At 42.9% G+C, this 24,652-nt stretch overlaps 1 protein-coding gene across 2 annotated transcripts in view; it reads left to right on the plus strand.

Moving 5' to 3' along the window:
* Positions 1–24,652, plus strand: part of LOC147017755 (cadherin-17-like) — a 168,643-nt gene that overhangs the window by 26,103 nt on the left and 117,888 nt on the right. For both annotated transcript variants that reach the window (XM_085847642.1, XM_085847643.1), the window contains exons 4-6: positions 16,891–17,028; positions 18,831–18,969; positions 21,822–21,980. In XM_085847642.1, coding sequence (XP_085703768.1) covers positions 16,891–17,028; positions 18,831–18,969; positions 21,822–21,980 — 436 coding nt within the window. The remainder of the gene's footprint in view (positions 1–16,890; positions 17,029–18,830; positions 18,970–21,821; positions 21,981–24,652) is intronic.

The raw sequence follows: 24,652 nt of genomic DNA on the forward strand, positions 1-24,652 counted from the left end.
GTTTTTTTTTTTAAATCTTCTGCTCCAGAACGGCTATGCAGATTAAGGCGAAACTTTACACGCACATTCCCCTGAGGTCCTCTTTCAAGTTTGTTAATTTGTTGTTGATACGTCACATGGTTTGGCGGCCATCTTGAAAAAACCCTAAAACCTTCAAACATCTTCTTCTCCAGAAGCGCTGGTCCAATGAAGGCGAGATTTCAGAACTATATTCGTGACATGTATGCGATGCAAGTTTGTTAATTTCAAAGTGATAGGTCACATGGTTTGGCCGCCATGTTGGATTTAAGAAAAATATTAAATAATGTTTTCTCTGGTATTTCATAAGCCATCGAAGCGAAAATTTGCAAGTGCCTTCCTCGCTCAAGTCTGCATACATGGTAAAAATTTTTACCTCAGAAGTCACATGGTTTGGCGGCCATCTTGGATAGAAAAATAGACTTTATCCGATTTACACAAAACTTCACACACTTGTTCGGGTCGACGATGGAAAGCAGAATTTAAATTCATGATATCCTCGGTCACAAGGTTCGGCAGCCATCTTGGATTGAAAATGAATAAATTTTAAAAATCTTCTTCTCCAGAAGGGCAAGACAGATGAAGACGAAACTTCACAGATATATTCCCCATGAGGTCCTTTCTCAAGTTTGTTAATTTGTTTTTGATCGGTCACATGGTTTGGCGGCCATCTTGAAAAAACCCGAAAACCTTCAAACATCTTCTTCTCCAGAAGCGTTGGCCCAATGAAGGGGAGATTTCAGAACTATATTCGGGACAGGAAGGCGATATAAGTTTGTTAATTTCGAATTGATAAGTCACATGGTTTGGCCGCCATCTTGGATTTCAGAAAAATATTAAATAATGTTTTCTCTGGAACCGCTTAACCAAACGAATCGAAAATTTGTAATTATCATCTAGCAGGCAGTATGCACGCTTGGTAAAAATTATGATGTCACACGTCACATGGTTTGGCGGCCATCTTGGATTGAAAAACGCACCTTTACCGATTAACACGAAACTTCACGTACGTGTTCCAATACCCAGTTGGAAGCAGAATATACATTTCTGATGTCATAGGTCACATGGTTCGTCAGCCATCTTGGATTGAAAAACAATATCTTCAAACGTCTTTTTCTCTGAAACGGCTGAACAGATCCAGGCGAAACTCCACCACTATGACCGCCTCTCCATGACGAATAAAAAGTTCCCACCCCCTTTTGAGGTACGATGCAACGTTTGGCAGCCATATTGGATTGAAGGAAAAATATTAATTAATGTTTACTCTGGAACTACTGCATCAATAAATGTGAAACATCAAGTTTATGGTGGAACGCTCATGCGGAATGAGGGTTTGAAATTTCAACGCGATCGGGCCCAGGGTTTGGCAGCCATGTTGGTTTTAAGAAAAATATTAAATAATGTTTTCTCTGGAACTGCTTAACCTGGAGAAGCGAAAATTTGCAGTTATCATCCACCATCGTGTTTGCACACGTGGTGCAAATTATGACATCACAAGTCACATGGTTTGGCCGCCATCTTGGATTGAAGGATAAATATTAATTAATGTTTACTCTGGAACCGCTGCCTCTATATATGCGAAACTTCAGATTTATAATTCAGGTGACATGCGAAATAAAAGTTTAAAATTTCAACCTGATCGGTCACGCGGTTTGGGAGCCAGAATTATTTAATTATTTGAATCTGGAAGCCAGTAATAACGAAATTGAATGCTTTGTGCTGCCCGGTTCGTAACTCATCTGTTCCGTGCCGTCTCGAAGCAGGCCTGTGTTTGTATCACTATTAAATAATGTTTTCTCTGGCACCGCTTATCCTTTCAATGCCAAACTTTGCGACTGTCATCTGCAGAAAGTCCCATGTTGTATCAAAGGCCGACACGTCTGGGTACCCGGTCATCACTGCCAGCAGTTATAAAGTGGCAGTTCTAGTTATTATTATTACGCATTATTATTAGGGTACCCTGTGAGTACAGGGTACCCTATTGTTTTTCTTCTGTTTATTATTACGCATTATTATTATTCTTCCGCCGGCATTTTGCACCCTTTTTCGCTTTAAAAATCATTTTCTCTGGAACACTAAGTCCGATCGACAGGAAATTTTCACCATAGTATGTATCTTTTTTGATAGCACAATCACGTTATAATTATGACGTCATTGGTCACGTGGTACGGTCGCCATCTTGAAAAAAGCGATAAACTTTGGACATCTGTATCTCGGAAACCGTGCAATGGAAAAAATTTTCGTTTGATACATTTTACTAAGCTCCCTATGGGGAACACGTGTGATTTTTCGTGACGTCATAGGTGAAGCGATATACCGGTGAAAATTCGTCAAGTAGAACGCCATATGGGAAAAATCTGAAAAATTCTGAGCATCATCTACGCCAAAAATCACTGACGAAAATGTTTTTTTTGACGTCATCGATGACGTAATTCGGCCGCCATCTTGTTTTTTAGTGTTTTTTTTTTAAAATCTTCTTCTCCAGAACGGCTATGCAGATTAAGGCGAAACTTTACACGCACATTCCCCCTGAGGTCCTCTTTCAAGTTTGTTAATTTGTTGTTGATACGTCACATGGTTTGGCAGCCATCTTGAAAAAACCCTAAAACCTTCAAACATCTTCTTCTCCAGAAGCGCTGGTCCCATGAAGGCGAGATTTCACAACTATATTCGGGATATGTATGCGATGCAAGTTTGTTAATTGCAAAGTGATAGGTCACATGGTTTGGCCGCCATGTTGGATTTAAGAAAAATATTAAATAATGTTTTCTCTGGTATTTCATAAGCCATCGAAGCGAAAATTTGCAAGTGCCTTCCTCGCTCAAGTCTGCATACATGGTAAAAATTTTTACCTCAGAAGTCACATGGTTTGGCGGCCATCTTGGATAGAAAAATAGACTTTATCCGATTTACACAAAACTTCACACACTTGTTCGGGTCGACGATGGAAAGCAGAATTTAAATTCATGATATCCTCGGTCACAAGGTTCGGCAGCCATCTTGGATTGAAAATGAATAAATTTTAAAAATCTTCTTCTCCAGAAGGGCAAGACAGATGAAGACGAAACTTCACAGATATATTCCCCATGAGGTCCTTTCTCAAGTTTGTTAATTTGTTTTTGATCGGTCACATGGTTTGGCGGCCATCTTGAAAAAACCCGAAAACCTTCAAACATCTTCTTCTCCAGAAGCGTTGGCCCAATGAAGGGGAGATTTCAGAACTATATTCGGGACAGGAAGGCGATATAAGTTTGTTAATTTCGAATTGATAAGTCACATGGTTTGGCCGCCATCTTGGATTTCAGAAAAATATTAAATAATGTTTTCTCTGGAACCGCTTAACCAAACGAATCGAAAATTTGTAATTATCATCTAGCAGGCAGTATGCACGCTTGGTAAAAATTATGATGTCACACGTCACATGGTTTGGCGGCCATCTTGGATTGAAAAACGCACCTTTACCGATTAACACGAAACTTCACGTACGTGTTCCAATACCCAGTTGGAAGCAGAATATACATTTCTGATGTCATAGGTCACATGGTTCGTCAGCCATCTTGGATTGAAAAACAATATCTTCAAACGTCTTTTTCTCTGAAACAGCTGAACAGATCCAGGCGAAACTCCACCACTATGACCGCCTCTCCATGACGAATAAAAAGTTCCCACCCCCTTTTGAGGTACGATGCAACGTTTGGCAGCCATATTGGATTGAAGGAAAAATATTAATTAATGTTTACTCTGGAACTACTGCATCAATAAATGTGAAACATCAAGTTTATGGTGGAACGCTCATGCGGAATGAGGGTTTGAAATTTCAACGCGATCGGGCCCAGGGTTTGGCAGCCATGTTGGTTTTAAGAAAAATATTAAATAATGTTTTCTCTGGAACTGCTTAACCTGGAGAAGCGAAAATTTGCAGTTATCATCCACCATCGTGTTTGCACACGTGGTGCAAATTATGACATCACAAGTCACATGGTTTGGCCGCCATCTTGGATTGAAGGATAAATATTAATTAATGTTTACTCTGGAACCGCTGCCTCTATATATGCGAAACTTCAGATTTATAATTCAGGTGACATGCGAAATAAAAGTTTAAAATTTCAACCTGATCGGTCACGCGGTTTGGGAGCCAGAATTATTTAATTATTTGAATCTGGAAGCCAGTAATAACGAAATTGAATGCTTTGTGCTGCCCGGTTCGTAACTCATCTGTTCCGTGCCGTCTCGAAGCAGGCCTGTGTTTGTATCACTATTAAATAATGTTTTCTCTGGCACCGCTTATCCTTTCAATGCAAAACTTTGCGACTGTCATCTGCAGAAAGTCCCATGTTGTATCAAAGGCCGACACGTCTGGGTACCCGGTCATCACTGCCAGCAGTTATAAAGTGGCAGTTCTAGTTATTATTATTATTTTTCCGCCGGCATTTTGCACCCTTTTTCGCTTTAAAAATCATTTTCTCTGGAACACTAAGTCCGATCGACAGAAAATTTTCACCATAGTATGTATCTTTTTTGATAGCACAATCACGTTATAATTATGACGTCATTGGTCACGTGGTACGGTCGCCATCTTGAAAAAAGCGATAAACTTTGGACATCTGTATCTCGGAAACCGTGCAATGGAAAATTTTTTCGTTTGATACATTTTACTAAGCTCCCTATGGGGAACACGTGTGATTTTTCGTGACGTCATAGGTGAAGCGATATACCGGTGAAAATTCGTCAAGTAGAACGCCATATAGGAAAAATCTGAAAAATTCTGAGCGTCATCTACACCAAAATTCATCGTCAAAAATGTTTTTTTTGACGTCATCGATGACGTAATTCGGCCGCCATCTTGTTTTTTAGTGTTTTTTTAAAAAAATCTTCTTCTCCAGAACGGCTGTGCAGATTGCGGCGAAACTTAACACGCACATTCTCCCTGAGGTCCTCTTTCAAGTTTGTTAATTTGTTGTTGATACGTCACATGGTTTGGCGGCCATCTTGAAAAAACCCTAAAACCTTCAAACATCTGCTTCTCCAGAAGCGCTGGTCCAATGAAGGCGAGATTTCAGAACTATATTCGTGACATGTATGCGATGCAAGTTTGTTAATTTCAAAGTGATAGGTCACATGGTTTGGCCGCCATGTTGGATTTAAGAAAAATATTAAATAATGTTTTATCTGGTATTTCATAAGCCATCGAAGCGAAAATTTGCAAGTGCCTTCCTCGCTCAAGTCTGCATACATGGTAAAAAAAATTTACCTCATAAGTCACATGGTTTGGCGGCCATCTTGGATAGAAAAATAGACTTTATCCGATTTACACGAAACTTCACACACTTGTTCGGGTCGACGATGGAAAGCAGAATTTAAATTTATGATATCATTGGTCACAAGGTTCGGCAGCCATCTTGGATTGAAAATGAATAAATTTTAAAAATCTTCTTCTCCAGAAGGGCAAGACAGATCAAGACGAAACTTAACACATATATTCCCCATGAGGTCCTTTCTCAAGTTTGTTAATTTGTTGTTGATACGTCACATGGTTTGGCGGCCATCTTGAAAAAACCCTAAAACCTTCAAACATCTTCTTCTCCAGAAGCGCTGGTCGGATGAAGGGCAGATTTCAGAAGTATATTCGGGACACATAGGGGATATAAGTTTGTTAATTTCCAATTGATAAGTCACACGGTTTGGCCGCCATCTTGGATTTAAGAAAAATATTAAATAATGTTTTCTCTGGAACCGCTTAACCCAACGAATCGAAAGTTTGCAATTATCATCTACCATCGTGTCTGCACGAGTGTTAAAAATTATGATGTCACACGTCACATGGCTTGGCGGCCATCTTGGATAGAAAAACGCACCTTTACCGATTAACACGAAACTTCACACACGTGTTCCAATACCCAGTTGGAAGCAGAATATAAACTTGTGATGTCATAGGTCACATGGTTCGTCAGCCATCTTGGATTGAAAAATAATATCTTAAAACGTCTTTTTCTCTGACACGACTGAACAGATCCAGGCAAAACTCCACCACTATGACCGCCTCTCCATGACGAATAAAAAGTTCTCACCCTCTTTTGAGATACGACGCAACGTTTGGCAGCCATAGTGGATTGAAGGAAAAATATTAATTAATGTTTACTCTGGAACAACTGCATCAATCAATGTGAAACATCACCTTTATGGTGGAACAGTCATGTGGAATGAGGGTTTGAAATTTCAACGGGATCGGGCCCAGGGTTTGGCAGCCATGTTGGTTTTAAGAAAAATATTAAATAATGTTTTCTCTGGAACTGCTTAACCAAGCGAAGCAAAAATTTGCACTTATCGTCGCCGATCGTGTTTGCACATGTGGTGAAAATTATGACGTCACAAGTCACATGGTTTGGCCGCCATCTTGGATTGAAGGATAAATATTAATTAATGTTTACTCTGGAACCGCTGCTTCTATATATATGAAACTCCACATTTGTAATTTAGCCGACATGCGAAACAAAAGTTTAAAATTTCAACCTGATCGGTCACGTGGTTTGGCAGCCAGAATTATTTAATCATTTTAATCTGTTCGCCAGTAATAAGGAAATTGAACGCTTTGTGCTGCCCGGTTCGTAGCTCTTCAGTCCCACGCCATATCGAAGCAGGCCTCTGTTTGTATCACTCTTCAATCATGTTTTTTTGCTGGAACCACTTTCCCGATGAATGCGAAACTTTGCGACTGTCATCTGCACAAAGTCCCATGTTGTATCAAAGGCGGACGGACTGGGTACCCGGTCATCACTGCCAGCAGTTATAAAGTGGCAGTTCTAGTTATTATTATTATTATTATTATTATTGTTATTGAAATGAGAGCGAGAGAAGAACCTTCAGAGTTTAGGCTTTATTCCATTTGATTGGAGCCGCTTCTACGGGCACACCGGGGAATACAGGTTCAGCTAGGAGTACATAAGCAGTAACGTATACATGTGCAATTAATCATCGCAAAATAAATCCGCGTAAGCACGGAGTTCGATATAATCTCCATTCTCACCAGTCAATGAGCACCTTCAGTCAACGAGCACCAATGAACAGCCGATGTAAATGGCAATGCCCCGGGGACAATCACCCCGCGCCGCGGAGACCTCCCCTTATACGCGAGACGCACAACATGTGATCCCGCGTCATGTCCCTCAATTCACCTCAATTCACCACATTCTCCCCACCTTTAAAATGCAACTAGGGGCCCAACTTACACACCATGATTGCTTTAGCACTATAGGAGTATACATTTCAAGCAACGCGGACTAATAGATCTACAGAAGCATACATGCCAAGCAGTGATTATTTTGAGTTGTAGGAGCATGGAAATGAGCATCGATATATGATATAATGGGCATATAGGAGCATGAGCAGCGAGAATGCCGATAATCCCCTTTACAGATTGAGTCGTCGAGGGGGCCTTATTCGTCGACCTCTCCGGGAGTAAATGGCAGTTTCACTTGAGGGAGACTCCCGATCCTCTTGGTGAGCCTCGACTTGTGCCGGGGATGACTCCTCGATCGCTCTCGGGTGGAACGCGGCAGCCCCGTCGCCCGGTGGAGTTCCTGGGGGGGAATGTCAGAAGGAGGAGTGCCAGAAGGTGGTGTACCTGCGGGAGGAGTACCTGAGGGAGCCAGATGGCGAACCGACACAGTGGTCTCCCTGCCATCCGGGAGCCTGACATGAGCATACTCTGGATTAGTGTCAATGAGTTCGACCCCCTCCACCAGGGGTTCATACTTGCTTTGTCGGACTGGGCGTTTCATGAACACTGTACCGGGATGGGTCAGCCAGTTGGGCACCGTTTGACCGTCAACATAACGTCGCTGGTGAGTAAACATTCGTTCGTGAGGAGTTGCATTGGTGGACGTGCAGAGCAAAGAGCGTATGGAATTCAGAGCGTCGGGAAGAGTAACCTCCCACCGCTCGGGGCCCAGTCCTCTCGATTTCAGCGCCAGAGATACGGCTTTCCAAATAACTCCATTATACCGTTCCACCTGCCCGTTTCCCTGTGGGTTGTAACCCGTCGTTCGACTAGTTGCTATGCCGAGCTCTAGTAGGAATTGTTTTAGCCCGGCCGACATGAAACACGGCCCTCTGTCTGAATGTATGTACGAAGGTTTCCCAAACATAGCGAAGAGGTCAGAGAGACATCTCACGACAGTGCCCGAGGTCATATCCGAGCACGGAAATGCGAAAGGGAACCTTGAATATTCATCAACAACGGTGAATATGTATCTGTTGTCTGTCTCGGTCGGCAGGGGCCCTTTGAAGTCGATGTTTAGTCTCTCGAAGGGGGAAGTGGCCTTGATCAGTCTGCCAGATGCCGCGCCAAAGAATCTGGGTTTTAGTTCAGCACAAACAGGGCATGAAGCATTCATTTGTTTAATATCTTCAACAGAATAGGGAAGATTTTGTCTGCGCACGAAATGTGCCATTCTGGTTCCCCCTGGGTGGCAGAGAGACACGTGTAGGTCTTGCAAAGCCTGACTGATTGTTGCCGAACTGTAGACCCGAGAGAAGGTATCTGCAGCAGGGTTTTCCTTCTCGGGCCGGTAAACAATGTCGTAACTGTAGCAAGCTAGGTCTATCCGCCATCTCATAATTTTTTCATTCTTAATTTTCCCGTTATTTTTCCCATCAAACATGAATGCCACGGATCGTTGGTCCGTAACGAGCGTGAAGTGGTTTCCCAGTAAATAATGTCTCCATTTCCGCAGCGCTTCGACGATGGCGTACGCTTCCTTCTCTATCGCTGAGTGTCTCTGCTCGCTTCTAGAGAGAGTTCTCGAGAAGAACGCGACCGGCCGCCCAGACTGATTAAGTGTAGCAGCTATGGCGTGATCTGAAGCGTCGGTTTCCACCACAAAGGGCACCGAGCTATCGATCGATAAAACCACGGACTTACTGATATCATCCTTGAGGTTGTGGAAAGCTCTTACAACAGCGGCATCTGGTGGAAAGTTTTTGCAATGCACTAGGGGATGTATTTTCTCGGAGTATTGCGAAATCCATCTTGCATAGTAAGCGAACATGCCGATCACCCGGCGCATTGCCTGCAGGTCCTGAGGTGGGGGTAGCTCACGAAGTGGGCGCAATCGTTCAGGATCAGGCTTAATTGTGCCGTCGGCTATTGTGTAGCCGAGAAGGTCAATTGACCTTGCCGAGAATACCCATTTCTCGTAGTTGAGAGTCAGATTATATTTTCTAGCAATGCTCAAGAATCTGTCCAGATTCCTATCATGTTCCCCCTGATCCCTACCACACACTGTGACATTGTCCACGTAAACAAAAGTGTCTTTGAGGTTTTCATCTGAGATGATGTCGTCCATAACTCGTTGGAAGCAAGCTACCCCATTCGTGACACCGAAAGGTATTCTCCTGAATTGGTAGAGGCGCCTCCCTGCCTGGAATGCGGTGTAAGGTTTGTCTTCCTCTCGGATGGGAATTTGATGATAGGCGCTTCGCAAGTCGATGGTGCTGAATACCTTATAATTGGCCATGCGTTCGACCATCTTGTCTATGCGCGGCAGGGGGTAGGCATCGAGTTGGGTAAAGCGATTGACCGTTTGGGAATAATCGACAACCATTCGTTTCTTATGGTTCTGACTGCTGGTTACTAACACCTGTGCGCGCCATGGCGAATCGCTCGGTTCTATAATTCCTTCTTCCAGTAATCGCTTGATTTCTGAGGTGATGAAATTCATGTCAGCAGTGGTATATCGCCGCGATTTAATCGCTATCGGTTTGCAGACCGGCGACAAGTTAGCGAACAGCTGGGGGGACGTCACCTCCGCGGTGGTCAACGCATTTAAAATTAGACGAGGCTTGCTTCCTCCAAAGGGTATTTCGACGCTTGTGTGCTGCTTGAGGACATTATGACCCAGAATTACGTCTGCGCATAAATCACGAAGCACCAGTACCCTTACATCCCGATGCGTGTACCCTTTTACGTCCAATTCAACATTGCAGTACCCTCGTACGCGGGATTGTAGTGAGGTGGCGGCCATGCATACCGTATTGTCAGTCGGGTGGATTATCCATTTCCTGCCCTTCACTAGCGAGCTGTTGACGAAACTTTCAGAGCTACCGGTATCAATCAGTGCCTCAGCCATATGCCCGTTAATTCGTATGTTGATGATAGCCTTGGATAGATTCCCCGGGGAGGCTGCAGTTAATTTATTTTGCGAGTAGAGAGCCGCAGAAGTGGGTTTATTTCTCCTTAGAGTAGATTTACATACCCTGGCATAATGCCCTTTCTTGTCGCAATTCATGCATGTGGCATCTCTGGCGGGACATTTTTGACGAGGGTGCCTTTTGTACCCACAAAAGAAGCATTTACCAACCGGAGCAGTTGCTGAGGAGTTTGACGTGGCCTGGGTATCCGGCTCCTCGGGTGTTTCTCCATCCCCTATGTCTGGCTGTGTCTGTGCCAGTGGGGTTCCTTGGGTTCCCATCGTAGCAGCGTTCATTAGCAGCATCGGTGTCCCAAATGACTCAGATTGCTGCTGAGCCGTATCGATCGCTCGTGCCTGATCGACTACCTTGTCAAGAGTGGGTTGCGCTTTCTCTAGTAAGCGTTGCCGTATGTGGGCTGATCTGAGTCCTTGGATGAATGCCTCCCGTGTGGCTTCCTTTCGGTGTTCCTCGGCGCTTACAGCCCGGAAGCTGCCGTCTTTTCCCAGCTGATTCAGAGCTTGCAGGAACTGATCGATTGTCTCCCCAGCTGCTTGCTTGCGTGTGTTGAGAAGATGTCGTATGTATACCTCGTTCTTGGGCTTCACGTAGAGCGCTTGCAGCACGTCGATCGCTGCTTCATAAGTGTCGCACTCCGAGAAGAGCCTGTACACGCTGGGCGAGACATGATTCACGAGAGCGGCAAATTTGTCAGCTCCCTCCTCGATGATGGTCAGATAGTGTGAGAAGGAACAGAACCAATGCGATCATTTCATTTCTGCGTCAGTCGCGTTTGGGTCTGCGTCGAACCTCTCTGGTTTGTAGATCTTGTCCATCGTTGGTTGAGAGAGCCGAGAAAACTAAATGGAATAAATTGAAATGAGAGCGAGAGAAGAACCTTCAGAGTTTAGGCTTTATTCCATTTGATTGGAGCCGCTTCTGTGGGCACACCGGGGAATACAGGTTCAGCTAGGAGTACATAAGCAGTAACGTATACATGTGCGATTAATCATTGCAGACTAAATCCGCGTAAGCACGGAGTTCGATATAATCTCCATTCTCACCAGTCAATGAGCACCTTCAGTCAACGAGCATCAAGTGAACAGCCGATGTAAATGCCAATGCCCCGGGATCAATCACCCCGTGCCGCGGAGACCTCCCCTTATACGCGAGACGCACAACATGTGATCCCGCGTCATGTCCCTCACTTCACCTCAATTCACCACAAGATGTTTCGGCCTTACTCCGATGACGTCACCGGTCATGTGACTGTGGCAGCTCCGGCATATTGAGCGGCAAGAAAGTATACCGCGTCCATAACAACCGATAGTCTCCACTTCAACTACACCGTTATTTCCAAGCAAGCGATTTTTTTTTTCTGCAAATGGGTAAGAGTTGTTGTGCCCCGGGATGTACTCAGCGATATACTAAAGGCTCTGGAGTGCAGTTTTACCGCTTTCCTGCCGAAGTCGGCCGACAAAATCTTTGGATATCGGTTCTGAGAAGAGAAAAATGGCGACCAAGACTGGTTGTGGGGCCTTCATTTTGTCTCCGGTATGTAACTAATTTCTGATACGTTATTTCAGTAGTTGGTATTAAATAGCTGGTGGTTACAAAATATTGTCTGATTTGTATCATTAAAATGCATTATATCCCTTGTTTTATTGACAGAATGAGATCGGCTGCATCGCCTTTCTAACAGCTGTCTAACGCGCACAGTTCTGAGTTGTTTCCTCGAAACTTGTCTTATTGCTATTACATCACAGATTAAATTAAATAGTTTTTTAAAATAGCATTTTAGAAATTTGAAAAAAAAAAGTAGTGTAACATTTTCACTACAGAAAGTAACATCGATATGTATAATACATAAAGAAAACTAGCACTTGGAAATATCCACAGCAGTTTGGCATTACACCGTATGTTTGTCATGGAAAAAATATAATGTATCTGTAATCAAACTGACGAACAAAGATTTTCTACAAACTCAGCATTTCGACAAGAGCTTCACTTGACATTAACTTGTGGCAGTCGTCAGGTTAAAAAAAGTGACGCTGGTTGCTGAACAAAACAAGCAACAACGAATACAATAATAGTGAAATGAAAGAAAACAGGCTTTCTTACCTTTCCCTCACGATGATACAGTTCTTGTCAGCTTTCGTCGAGATTCTGTCACTAACAAACCCGGCGACATAATGTGCGTAAGCGTCCATACTTTTGAAGGCTTTCAGGTTGGCTTGAGTGTGAGGACTCTGCGTTTCAACATGGTAAACATTGATGTCAGGGAAAACGATTTGAGGCCAAAATTTCCTTTCTGTTGTCCATTTATCATTTGAAATAATATAAGGATCTTCACTAAAACCACACAGCTTCAGTTTTTCACAGTACCTCTTCTTAAAAATATCATCTAATCCATGGAAATAGCCCAGAAGTTCGCGTGACACGTGCATGGTAGCCATTATTTTTTTGCCACTCAATATGGTGGAGCCTTACCTTCCGCTGTGACATCACTCATTTGGTGCATAGGGTCAATTGATCGAAAGGATACAAGGAAGATTATTAATTTTTGAAGAACAGGTAAGATTCGGGAATGGAGGATTGTAGGAAGAAATCGTGAAGGTAATGGCGAGAGTGGGTCAGTTCAAGTCGAATAAAGATGGTGTGCCGGCAGAAAGAGGAAGACGACGAAGAGGAAGATGAGGAAGAAGAAGGATCGGGACTCGTGGGTGTGCAGGGAAAAAGGTAGTTTTTTTGTTTGTTTGTTTTGTTTTGGATTTAAGACAAGAAACAGAGTGTTTAGATTGGGAGGGATGGGGGACGTTGGGAAAGTGGGGAAGATAGGAATTGAAGGTAATCAGGAGAGAATACAAATAAACACGATCATATACCGAGGGGAAAGATGGATATGCCTCAAGGAACCCGGTAAGACAAGGTCGATGAAAACTTACAAAATAGCACAATTTTTGACATGTTGGCGAGAAAATAAACAGTTAAATGGGACAGATAACGACCAGAAATTTAACTTTGAGAAAGTCAGCAGAGAGCCCTGAGAGAACCTGCCGTCACTCCAAACTTAGAACCGGAAGTGAACCAAACCTTTTGCAATCCGGACCTCCATGTTATTCGCAATGTTGTCAACGTATGACCCCAGATATTGGAAATCTGGCACACACTTCAATTTAGTACCACTGAGAGAGATGAGATCGCCAACGTTGCCAAACAACATGAACTCTGTCTTTTCTTCATTGATGATGAGACTGACTTCTGCTGCTGCACATTCAATCCTGTGTAGTAGTTGTTGCGCTTCAGCGAGCATGTCAGAGAGAAGGCTGATATCGTCGGCAAAATCGCTGTCTGTGATTGTGGTAGCTGGGAAACGACTGCCACGCCTCTCTTTTTGGGGGAATTCTAGCTGCTCATACCCGTTGATTGCTGATCATGGAACAAAGCCGAGAGTGAAGATGAAGAGGTAGGGGCTGAGGGTGCCCCCCTGGAGGACTCTGACCAGTATCTGGAAGAAGTCCATTTCACCATCTGGTGAGCGCACGCGAGATTTTTTTATCCCAATATATCATACCAATGGCGTCCATGAGTGTTTGAGGAATGCCGCATGCAATCAAGATCTGAAGCTTTTTTTTGTGGTGTATGGAATCAAATGCCTTGCAAAAATCAATGAAAGTCAATATCGCAGGTATATTTTTCGCTTTTATCCCTTAAATGGTTCTTAGAAGTGTAAGGATTTGTACCGTTATTGATCAGTTTCGGCGAAACCCGTTTGGATTGTTGCACAGTATTGGCTCGAGGTACAGTCTTATCCTGTATAGAGCAATTTGTGTAGATCTTCACCGAGATACAAGTTAGGCTGATTCCACGATAATTCCTTGTGACACCTAGATCCCCTTTTCGTGGAAATGGTCCGATTTCACTCTGACCACTGAGGTTGGGTTATCCCCAGTCAGGGCTTTGTTGCAGATTTTGAGTAGGCGCTCGTCGAGTGTACCACCTATACAAACCTCCGGTGGAATTCCGTGAATACATGATGCCTTGTCGTAAGCCATTGATTTTATGACTGTTCTTAGTTCTTTCATTGTGAAGTTTCCTGTATCCATTGGCAATATCTCATTTACAACAGTAAGAGTAGGAGCTATGATGATAGTTGGGGACTGTCCCAGAAGGTTTGCGAAGTAGTCCTTCCATTTTACAATTTTATTGTCGGCAGGGTTGCAAGCTCTAAGTTTCCCCTGGTTGCTGTTTTTCCTTCCCGTGGTATCGTTTACCGTACGCCATGCTAGTTGTGACTGATGCTGAACTGTCGTGGATTTAATTTGGATGGTTTTGTCCCTGATGTACCTTGCTTGGCACTCATCATATGCACATTGTAGTTCTTGTTTTGGGTTACCGTATTGAATGATATCAGGTTCGGTTACATTGGCAGACTTTTGCAATGTACGTAGATTTCATTGTCGCATGCTTTTCTATTACATTTTCATCTTCCCATGGCACTCGACGTTTGCGAATTATCTTTTTTGGTCCATGTTTTTCAGCTGTATAATTTTGTGTGGCGCTGATACATAGCATCGGCCTGATGTTGTACATAGCATCGGCCGTTTGGGTGCTTGTGGCTACTTGCAGTACCTAAATCTGTTTCTCACTTCCACTGTGTATGTATGAAGGATTGAATCTTTTTTTCAGCTTTCTCCAGTTTTACTTTGGTGTTTTTTTCACTTTTGACGTCTACTCACAGACTTAATCTTACTTTAGCAGTTACTATCCGGATGATCTGAACCTACCGAGTGGAAGCTACCGTATGATTCGCAGCTCCTGGAACTATTTTTCCACTTTTTGTTGATAAGTATGTAATCTCTCTGTGCTGTATGCTGGGTGGCATGAGTGAAAGTCCAGAGTTTACCTTTTCTGTTTTTGGAACATATTACTCACAGAGATAAGTTCACGTTTTGCCATTAGATCGAATAGATATCTTCCATCCCTATTGGTGATACTGTTGTATGAGATCTTACACTCAGCTGGACCAAGTTTTGCATTCATATCCCGTCCGACTATGATGATATGTTTTGGGACATCATTTAAGAGTTCTGTCAGCTGATCGCAGAGCACTAATGCATCTTCCTCTGATGAATGATACGTTGGTCGAACTATAACATGATATTATTGTTGCTTCAGAATTACCATTGAAGGTTGGCTCCATCATGCGGCTATTGATAAAGACTCGATGTCATTCAGGCTCCTATGTGCAGTGTTTCTGATAAGTAGGCCAACACCCCAACTGAAGCATTTAAGCGGTTTTTAGTGGCCAAGCTAGTAATGAGACTCTTTTCCTACTCCTTGATAATGGATGTCGACAGAATCATGGTAAATGCCATGTTCTTGAAGACAAATGACACTGATGCCGTACTTTTCCGCATGTGCAACCTTTTCGTTGATCTTATCCACTGAGCTGAGTGTCCGTGCACTGAATGTTGCTACTAAAATTTGATGTTTACATTTTAGAAGATTCTGCTGTTGATGGTGTTGTTGTTGTTGTGGTGGTGGTTGACCAGTAACTAACTTTTCGATCTCAGCCTGGTCGCTATCTGTGGGATGCGGCCCTGTTTTTTTTACCTGCGCGACGACCGATGCAGTATCGTTGAAAGATATGGTTTTTCAGTGTTCTTAGTATCTTTCGGTTGATAATTTTACTCGTTTTGTTGTAAGTTCTACATCAGTGTGCAGTGTTAATTTTATCAGAATTGGTGATCTTCATCGTTGAAATGCTGGCTACCAAGTCTTTCTGCTTCACAATTTCAACTGCCTAGGCCCTGCTGCTGACATCAGGATTTATTTTTTTTTGTCATTGAGGTTTACTCCTAAAGATTTTGACGAAACTTCGTCTGTCCCACACCCTCAGACCTCGCTGATTTGGTTAGACCTATCCAGAAGCTGCTCCATGATCGTCAACGTGCTAGTCAGTAGAGCGGAATATGAAAACGAAAGAAACATGATAATGTCATTCGAGAGATCGTCAGGGACACAAAATACACCACAATATTGAGAAAGCCATTTCTTTATGAGTGATGATAAGGTTCCAATATACGAGTTGATGAGTCATGATAAGGAGGTTCCATGGTGTTGAATATATAATGATTGATGTATGATTGCCCTTTCATTTTCATAAGCAGGAAGAGGGAAAGGAGGGGAAGGGGGGGGAGGGGAGAGAGTTGAGTATTGGAGTCGGGAGAGGAAAGAGCAAACATCAGACAGAGTTGGGAGGGAGAGGTTACGACTTTGGGGGGGGGGTGGGGAGCAGGGAATGAGGACTTTCAATTAGGAGGGGTGTTGAGTTGTGTGGGGAGGGGATTGACACCTTCGTGTTGGAAGGTGGAGGCTGTGGAATTAGGGCTTTGGAGGGGTGGCGGTTGACAACTTGGGGGTCATGAGGGGGTGGGGGGGGGCGGAGAAATTCAGGACTTGAAGTCACATTTTACATTATGCGAATGTTCCGCAGTTCCCTGCTTGGCATCTCTCAACAGAATGATGGCCAGGTAGCCAGAAACATGTCTGCGGATCAATTTGTTTTGGCGATTTGTCAACAGGCACAACCCTTTACTCAGGACCCTTGTACAAAAAGGTACATACATAGAATTGTTTGATCACAAAAGCAAACTTACAGTTCTCACTCTCTCCTGACAGATTAGCACCTCGGTATCGAAGGGAACCTTTGAGATTGCATCAGGAGCAGGGAAGGAGTTTGATATTGAGAATACGACCGGATGGCTTCTGGCAGTGAAACCTTTTGACAGGGAGGAAAAAGATGTCTACCAGTTGCAGGTAACTTTGAACTTATTATGAACATACATAACAAGGTTACACATGGATCACTGTGACATGTCATCGTGTCAGGGAAAGGTTATGAAAGTAACTTTAAAATCAATTGGAAACAAAAAGTTACATAAGTTAGGTTTTTATTCATCGCCTTCACAACATTGATTGGAATGTTATGACACGTGCATGTTTGAATATTCATTATTTTCCATGCATTGTTTTGTTGCCCTCGCTGGAGGAGAGAGCACTGCGTTTGGGCCCGTTTGTTTGTGTTTGTCCGCACAGAACTTTCATGTTTTTCTCTGCAACTTCTCGTCGGATTGAGATTAAAATTTCACCATTGGTGCGACTACTCATGTAGAATGTTTTAATCATAATTATGACGTCATATGTGACATGTAGAATGTGCGACTACTCACCACACGGTGTGGCGGCCGTGTTGGAAAAACAGAAAAACTTTAGACCTCGATCTCTGAAACAGCACCAATGAAAAAATTTAAACTTTGCACATAGCAAGTACTCCTCATGCAGAATGAGTGTGATGTTTTAAATGACGACATAGGTGCCTTCGTTATGACGTCATAATTGCGTATGTAGAATGCTACATCTGATCAGTATGAACATTTTTGAGGGTCATCTTGGGATAAAATGGTTCACAGAACAAAAATTGATGACGTCATCGGTCACGTGATTCAGCAGCCATATTGCTTCGATGTTAAAAAACCTTTAAAAAATCTCTGAAGTGGCTGAACAGATCGAGGCAAAACTTTACACGTATGACTGCCTTCCATGATGAACAAAAGATTCACACATATGGCATCATAGGTCACACAGTTTAGCAGCCATATTTGGATTTACCCTAAAACCTATAAAAATATTCTTCAGAATGGCTGGACAGAGCGAGGGGAAACTTCACACAAATGTTCCCCAAACCAAAGGTGTACAAGTTTGTTAAGGAATAATTGATAGGTCACATGGTTTGGCAGCCATATTAGAGTGAAGAAAAATATTAAATCATATTTTCTCTGGAACTGCTTAATCAACTGACACGAAACTTCGCATTTATGATCTAGTAATGATGGGGAATATACGTTTTAAATTTCAACTTGATCAGACACATGGTCTGGCAGCCAGAATTATTTGTTTTTTTGACCTGGGGTTTTTATTTTTTATTCTTTTAATAAGCCTCACTTCGCTGTGCCTGGATAGGTTGATGGTAGAGGAGTAGCAGCTGAAATGTTGATCCTAACCAGGTTCCTCTTGATGACTTCATTTTTTTGTTTGTTTTTGCTTGTTTGGGTTCCTTCTGATTACTCCAATGCAGGACTACATATTTGGTCTGCCATTTGATTTGAATTAAATTTATTTTAATCCCATTCTAGATTTAATTGAATAATAATTTAAAAGATGTCATGAGTCACGGTCAGGTGTCCGATGAAAGTGGGGTTGCATCAAAGTGGAACGTCTTGGTATCCAGTCATCACTGTCAGCAGTTATAAAGTGACAGTTCTAATTACATCTCTTATTAATTAGGTAACACACCAGAATCCAAACACCACACAAAACAAGTTCCGGCCTGGGTCTGCAATGTCCGATTACTCTTTCTAGTTATCTTGATAAAGTCATTTATCCACAGGAGGAATTAGGGTGGGGGGGGGGGGGATGGAATGGGGTGAGTGCTGGTTTGAGGTTAAAGTTTGCAACATGCTGCAGGGAATCTCCAAAAAGATTACATTGAAGATTAAATTTATCGAGACAACAAAAACAGGAATGTGCTCAAATGTTCTTCTCATTTCATCCAACGACAGGTGATGGTGACTGACGCTCAAAGGAAGGTACTTGATGGTCCCATCGCTGTACAGGTTCAAATTGCTGATGATAATGACCATAAGCCGTTATTTGAGAAGAAGATTTATGAAGGCTCAGTGCGCCAAAAATCACGGCCAGGTATGTTGTTTACGTGTGCCATCATCACACCTGAATGACGAAATGAACTGAAACAAATCCTCCGCACATTGTGATTCATGAAAAATATAATTTATTTCCAAGTTCTCCCAAAACCACACTTAATCATTTGGCCATTGCTCAATCTTTCACCAGCATTTTGTTATAACACAGCTGATAAATTGGATTACTTGATTAGTTGTGGATTTGTTGATTAGTTGTTATTATTAGTTATTATTGTTATTATTATTATGTTATTATTGTTATTGATTAGTTATGGATTAGTTGATTCATCTTGAATTGGTTTTATTAGTCTTCGACTTATTTTGATTCGTCTTGAATTAGTCTCTGATTAGTTTTGATAAATGTTGGATTCGTTTTGCTGAGTCGTTGATTAGTTGATTCATCTTGAATCAATTGATTAGACTCGGTTAGGTAATTAGATATGGATTAGTTGATTAATCCTGGATTAGTTTTGGTGCCAGAATAATCTGTTACCAGAATGTGGGCCCATGCCGACAAGACTGAGATCTGAATCAACATCCAGCCAGTGAGGATGGGTGGGAGCTGGAAAGCAGCTCACGCGAAATAAAGGGCCTTAACTCCCCGAGACATTAGTACCAGGAGAAGAAGGTGATGACAACAGTGATGAAGACATGGGCCTTTCTTCCTCTGATGCAGATGATGCTTTGTCTACAGATAAAGAGGATGACATCACTGATGATGTGATTAGAATTTGACACACTCTTTCATGTTTGAACAGGTCATCAGTGCAAGGGGCAGAATAATCCCCAGCTACTTGTTCAGAGCTTTCAGGCAGTCTATCCTGAATTCCACGCATTCCCATAGTGCAAAATGAATACTCAGTGTTATGTTGATGAAAGTGTCATTCAATCTGATATATTCTAATTCGAGTTTGTTAGTTTTGTAATGAAAGGAAACTTACCAAATGATAAGAAATGTATTTTTCAATTCTGAGTAAAATAATGTAATTCATAGGAAAATAGGAGAGGACTAATGAGTGCATTGATAAAACAATGTTATCGTTACATGTTCAGTGTTCGTTGATTACTTGAAGAAAACAAGAGTTAAAACATGGATAGATGAGAAGGTTGACATTCGTTGCGAGAATGTGAATCTGAGATTTTGATTTGATAGTGACGCAATTGTTTTATTAGTATCCAGCTAAGTCAGATTTTCCTACATAGTCACCCGACATAGACACTTGGATTTACATTTGCGAATATCGATAAGCAGAAATGTTGATTCAACAGATCATTTCAGAAGGAACAGTTAAGCAAAATGGGTTATGTTACTGTTCGGTGAAAGACTATATTTGGACTGTGCAATGAGGTAAGTCTAGTTTTATCCACTACATTATGAAATAGATGAGAAGATGCTAATTTAAAGGTATTTTAGATTTGGAAATAGCAATTGGTGCCACCAGTCAATGTTCATCATAGCATTTTAGGTCAGTCAATGTAAATTATTGACCTTTGACCTGTTCTTAAGCACCTTTTCCACCAGAACATTTACCTGGCACATATCTGCAGGACTAGAAGAGCTCCAGATTGCTGCTGTTGTTAACCTCCGCCATCACACCCACCACTGTCCCCATCACACCCACCACTGACCCCATCACACCCACCACTGCCCCCATCACACCCACGACTGCCCCCATCACACCCACCACTGCCCCCATCGCACCCACCACTGTCACCATCGCACCCACCGCTGTCCCCCATCGCACCCACCGCTGTCCCCCATCGCACCCACCGCTGTCCCCCATCGCACCCACCGCTGTCCCCCATCACACCCACCGCTGTCCCCCATCACACCCACCGCTGTCCCCCATCACACCCACCGCTGTCCCCCATCACACCCACCACTGTCCCTATCACACCCACCACTACTGCAACTTAAGAATTGGGTTTTTTTGCACAAGGAGAGTCCATCTACACATCTATAAACCCTGTCCAATTGCACCTTTCATGTTAATTAATGCTTACTTAGCTCCCAGTCTATCCATGTTTATCCGTGAGGGATAATCAGTTATTAATTTTAAGTTATTCCCATTTGTTTTCATGCATACATGTTACAAGCTAAAGTAAGTTATGTGTAATATAAAGTGAGGTCAAAATCACAAGCCTTCAAAAGCATATTTGAATATTTTCAAACACATTTTTGAACTCGAACGGCACTCAATCGAGCGCATACCTCTGCCCTGTAATGCCTGATCCATGAGAACATATCTGGCCAAATACATTTTTGAGATATCGTGCTATATATCGTTTTTGAACCCGATCGCTCAATGGTGAAGAATCACTTTTAAAATTCAAGTTGTCAGATCCGGATTCAGATCTTCACCAAAATCGAATCAATTCCTCGTGGGCACACACCCAACCTGTCCCCGAATCCATCCACAGCATTTTTGAGATATCCTGCACACAAACAAACAAACATACAGAAAGGGGTGAAAACATAACCTCATTCACCTTCGGTGGCGCAGGTAATAAGAGCACCACTATTGACATTCAGACCATGTTTTTCACCAAGATTTCTCAATCAACCTCATCTGAAACAGGGATCACGAACAATACTATAATCATACAATTGCAGTCAAGCTGTGATTCATCAAGTTTCTTTATCAATGTCCATGTAACCATGAAATAATCTTCACCGAGTTTATTTAATCGAAAACCGTGGTTCAGACTATCTTTTTATAAATGTCACCATCGTTTTTGTATTCCGATTTCATCAAGACCAAGCGCTGAAACAGAATCAATGTGGACCTGTTCATTCTTCATGTAAAGCATGTTTTTGTGCAAAAACCTGAAATGTTTCACAACCACCAGGTATGCCATTCATACAAGTGGCTGCGACCGACCAAGATCAACCCAACACAACGAACACTGACTTGCGATTCATGATTTCCAAGCAGATGCCCCCACTGCCAGCTGACAACCTTTTCCAGGTTGACAAGTTCAGTGGAAAGATCTCCACAAACAAAGAAGGTGCATAACTAAAGTATCTCCATTAACTCTGTTTCAATACTATTTAATGTGTACACTACTTTATCATGATTGTAATGTCAACATTATTACCCCACGCACACCAAGCGAAAAGTGGGGGAAAGTAATTGGTTAACTTGGTCTGTCCGTCCGTACGTCCGTGCGTCCACAAACGTCAGTTTATGATTGAAGAACAACTTGAATTTAAATTTAATGTTATGTTTTAAACATTAATCGGAAAACGAACCTTTAGTGTAACAGTCCCATACTTTGGCTTTAAAATTCGTCCCGATCACACATGCGCAGAGAGAAGTGAGATTTTATTTTTACTCTGTCTGCCTACCTGGCAATCAAACAAAATTGAAAATGATTCCAAACAGGATACACTGTTTTTAAGGACGTTATGAAGGACACAAACTACAAGCATGAATAACTCATGTTATGTGTTTGATAGGGTGATGTAAACACCACGACATCAACAGCGGTCAACTTCCATAATTTTTTTTCTACAACGTATGTATAAAGTCTTCATTTTATTTCAACTTAATTATTATCTACTTGAACACTGCAGAACAAAATCACCTTATTGTTACATTCAAACCCCCATTTAGCAGTGCAGTACTTGGACAACATGCTTCAGCATTTTTTGTTGTCTCGACCAGTCAAATTTGCCACTTGTATACCCCGTCCATGTCCTTTTTTTCTCAACACTGTGTAGTGTAAGGTGTTCTCTGAAGTCTCGAGTTCTTTTAATAATACTAGCGGAGTACCCGCCCTCCGGGCGATCTTGTTCCAAGCATGCAACATGTTCTTCTGATGCATACCTTTGTAAAGGCAACCCCCCCCCCCCAATAAAAAAAACCCCGGGTCGCATGAAGCAAAAACATACCTACTGCTTATAATTCAAAACACCTCACCACACTGGAAAACGTGGGGACAGGAATACTGTACACTGTAAATGGTGGAGACTTGTAATACCCTCAACCCACCTGGAGGCGGCATTACACAATACACATTTACATGGAGAATTTGTGTACCCCCTATAACTGTCACCCCCTCCCCCCTCCGCCACAAGACCACCGGCAAAGATAAAAACACCCATATACATGAATTGGGGTCATGCTGATCCGATGTAGTAAGTCTGGATGAAATCGACCCACAACTGAAGGAGTCGCACGACAAACAAACAAACACAAAAACACACAAACACTTGTCTGTGAATTATTGCAGGGATAGTAAGGAAAAGGGAAGAAAGGGGGAAGTGATTGTGAATTTTACATTCCATCTTTACTTACTTTTGACAGTGTTCTTAACAAATGGGATCAGGAGCAACGCAGGTATGATAGGCCGAATGGCCTTCTCATGCACCAAAGTTCCCTGTGTATCTTTGTGTAACGTTGTGAAGAATGGGAAGAAATTGAGAGGACAGAGTTCGGGGTGTGGGTGCATGGAGTTGGAAAAGGGAGAATGAGACATTGGGAAGGGGAAGGGGGTGTGTTGAGGACTTGTGGTGGGGAGGGGGATGAGTACTTGGGGTTTGGGGCAGTTGAGGACTTGAGGAAGAAACAGCAAGGGGATGACAGAGTTGGGTTGGGGGTGTGGGGTTGTGGGCAGAGAGGGGACAGAATTGGCATTGAGGGCTATGAGGCTTTTGAGGTGGGGGGAGTTGAGGACTTTGGGTTGGAGGGGTTTTGAAGATTTGAAGAAAAGAGGGAGGGGACCACAGAGTTTGGGTATTGTGTTGGTAGGGGTAAAGACAGAGGGCAGAGTTGGGACGGGGGGTGGGGGGGGTTGAGGATTTGGGATTGTGTGTGTGTAATAGGGGAGGGGTGGAGGAGGGGGTTGGGGACCTGGTCACATTTTACATTATGCAGAATTTCCATGGGTCCCAGATAGTCCCGTTGAGTCTTTTGGGTCCATACCCCAAGGTATTTTGGGTCCCGGGGTCTTTGGGGGTCTTCTGGCTCTTTTCGGTCTGAGGGTTCTTTAAAGGTTGTTTGGGTCCTCTGGATCCTTTGGCTGTTTGGGTTTCTCGGAGTCTTTTGGGTCCTCTTTGTCCTTTGCGTATGTTCGGTCTTCAGGGAACTCGGGGTCTTTGGGGAGTTTTGGTTCCTTTAACGTCTTTTGAATCCTTGGGGCCTTTTGGGTCTTGAAGGATCTTTTGGGTCTTCGGTCAGGTCAGGCCATATTACATCTGTGACTTGCTTCAGGTACCATGTAAATCTACACTAACCTGTTTCATGACCGGGTTGTTGGCAATTTAACCTCCCCTCCCCACCCCAACCAGGTTTCCTGGTGAGCAGGGTGAATGGATATGTACACTGAGCAGGATTAAAAACAAAACCTGTCAAAGGGTGGAGGAGTTCCTTGAGCCAAAGGCCATCCATATTGAGTGCCCAACTGTCTGTGGATGCCCTCTTGTAGTTTGGGTTACTTTTATAGGTTTGTGGCAGGAATTGCACTCTTCCACCGTAAAACACTTCATTCCGCAAAACCCACAAATGCAAAGAAAGCTGAAAACCCACTCTGTAGGAGTAGCATCTGTGCTGCTGCCCTCCGCAGGGCACCTCACCAGATGACAGGATTGAGGAAAAGACTCCGGGACCCCCATGATTTGATGAGAGGAGGAAAAGCACATGGTAAACCTCCTGGGTCAGATTGCGATGGTGTGTGGT

This window comes from Eptatretus burgeri, chromosome 11 (genome assembly GCF_056783735.1).
Source record: "Eptatretus burgeri isolate ZD-2024b chromosome 11, Ebu_testis_v1, whole genome shotgun sequence".
Lineage (NCBI taxonomy): Eukaryota > Metazoa > Chordata > Myxini > Myxiniformes > Myxinidae > Eptatretus > Eptatretus burgeri.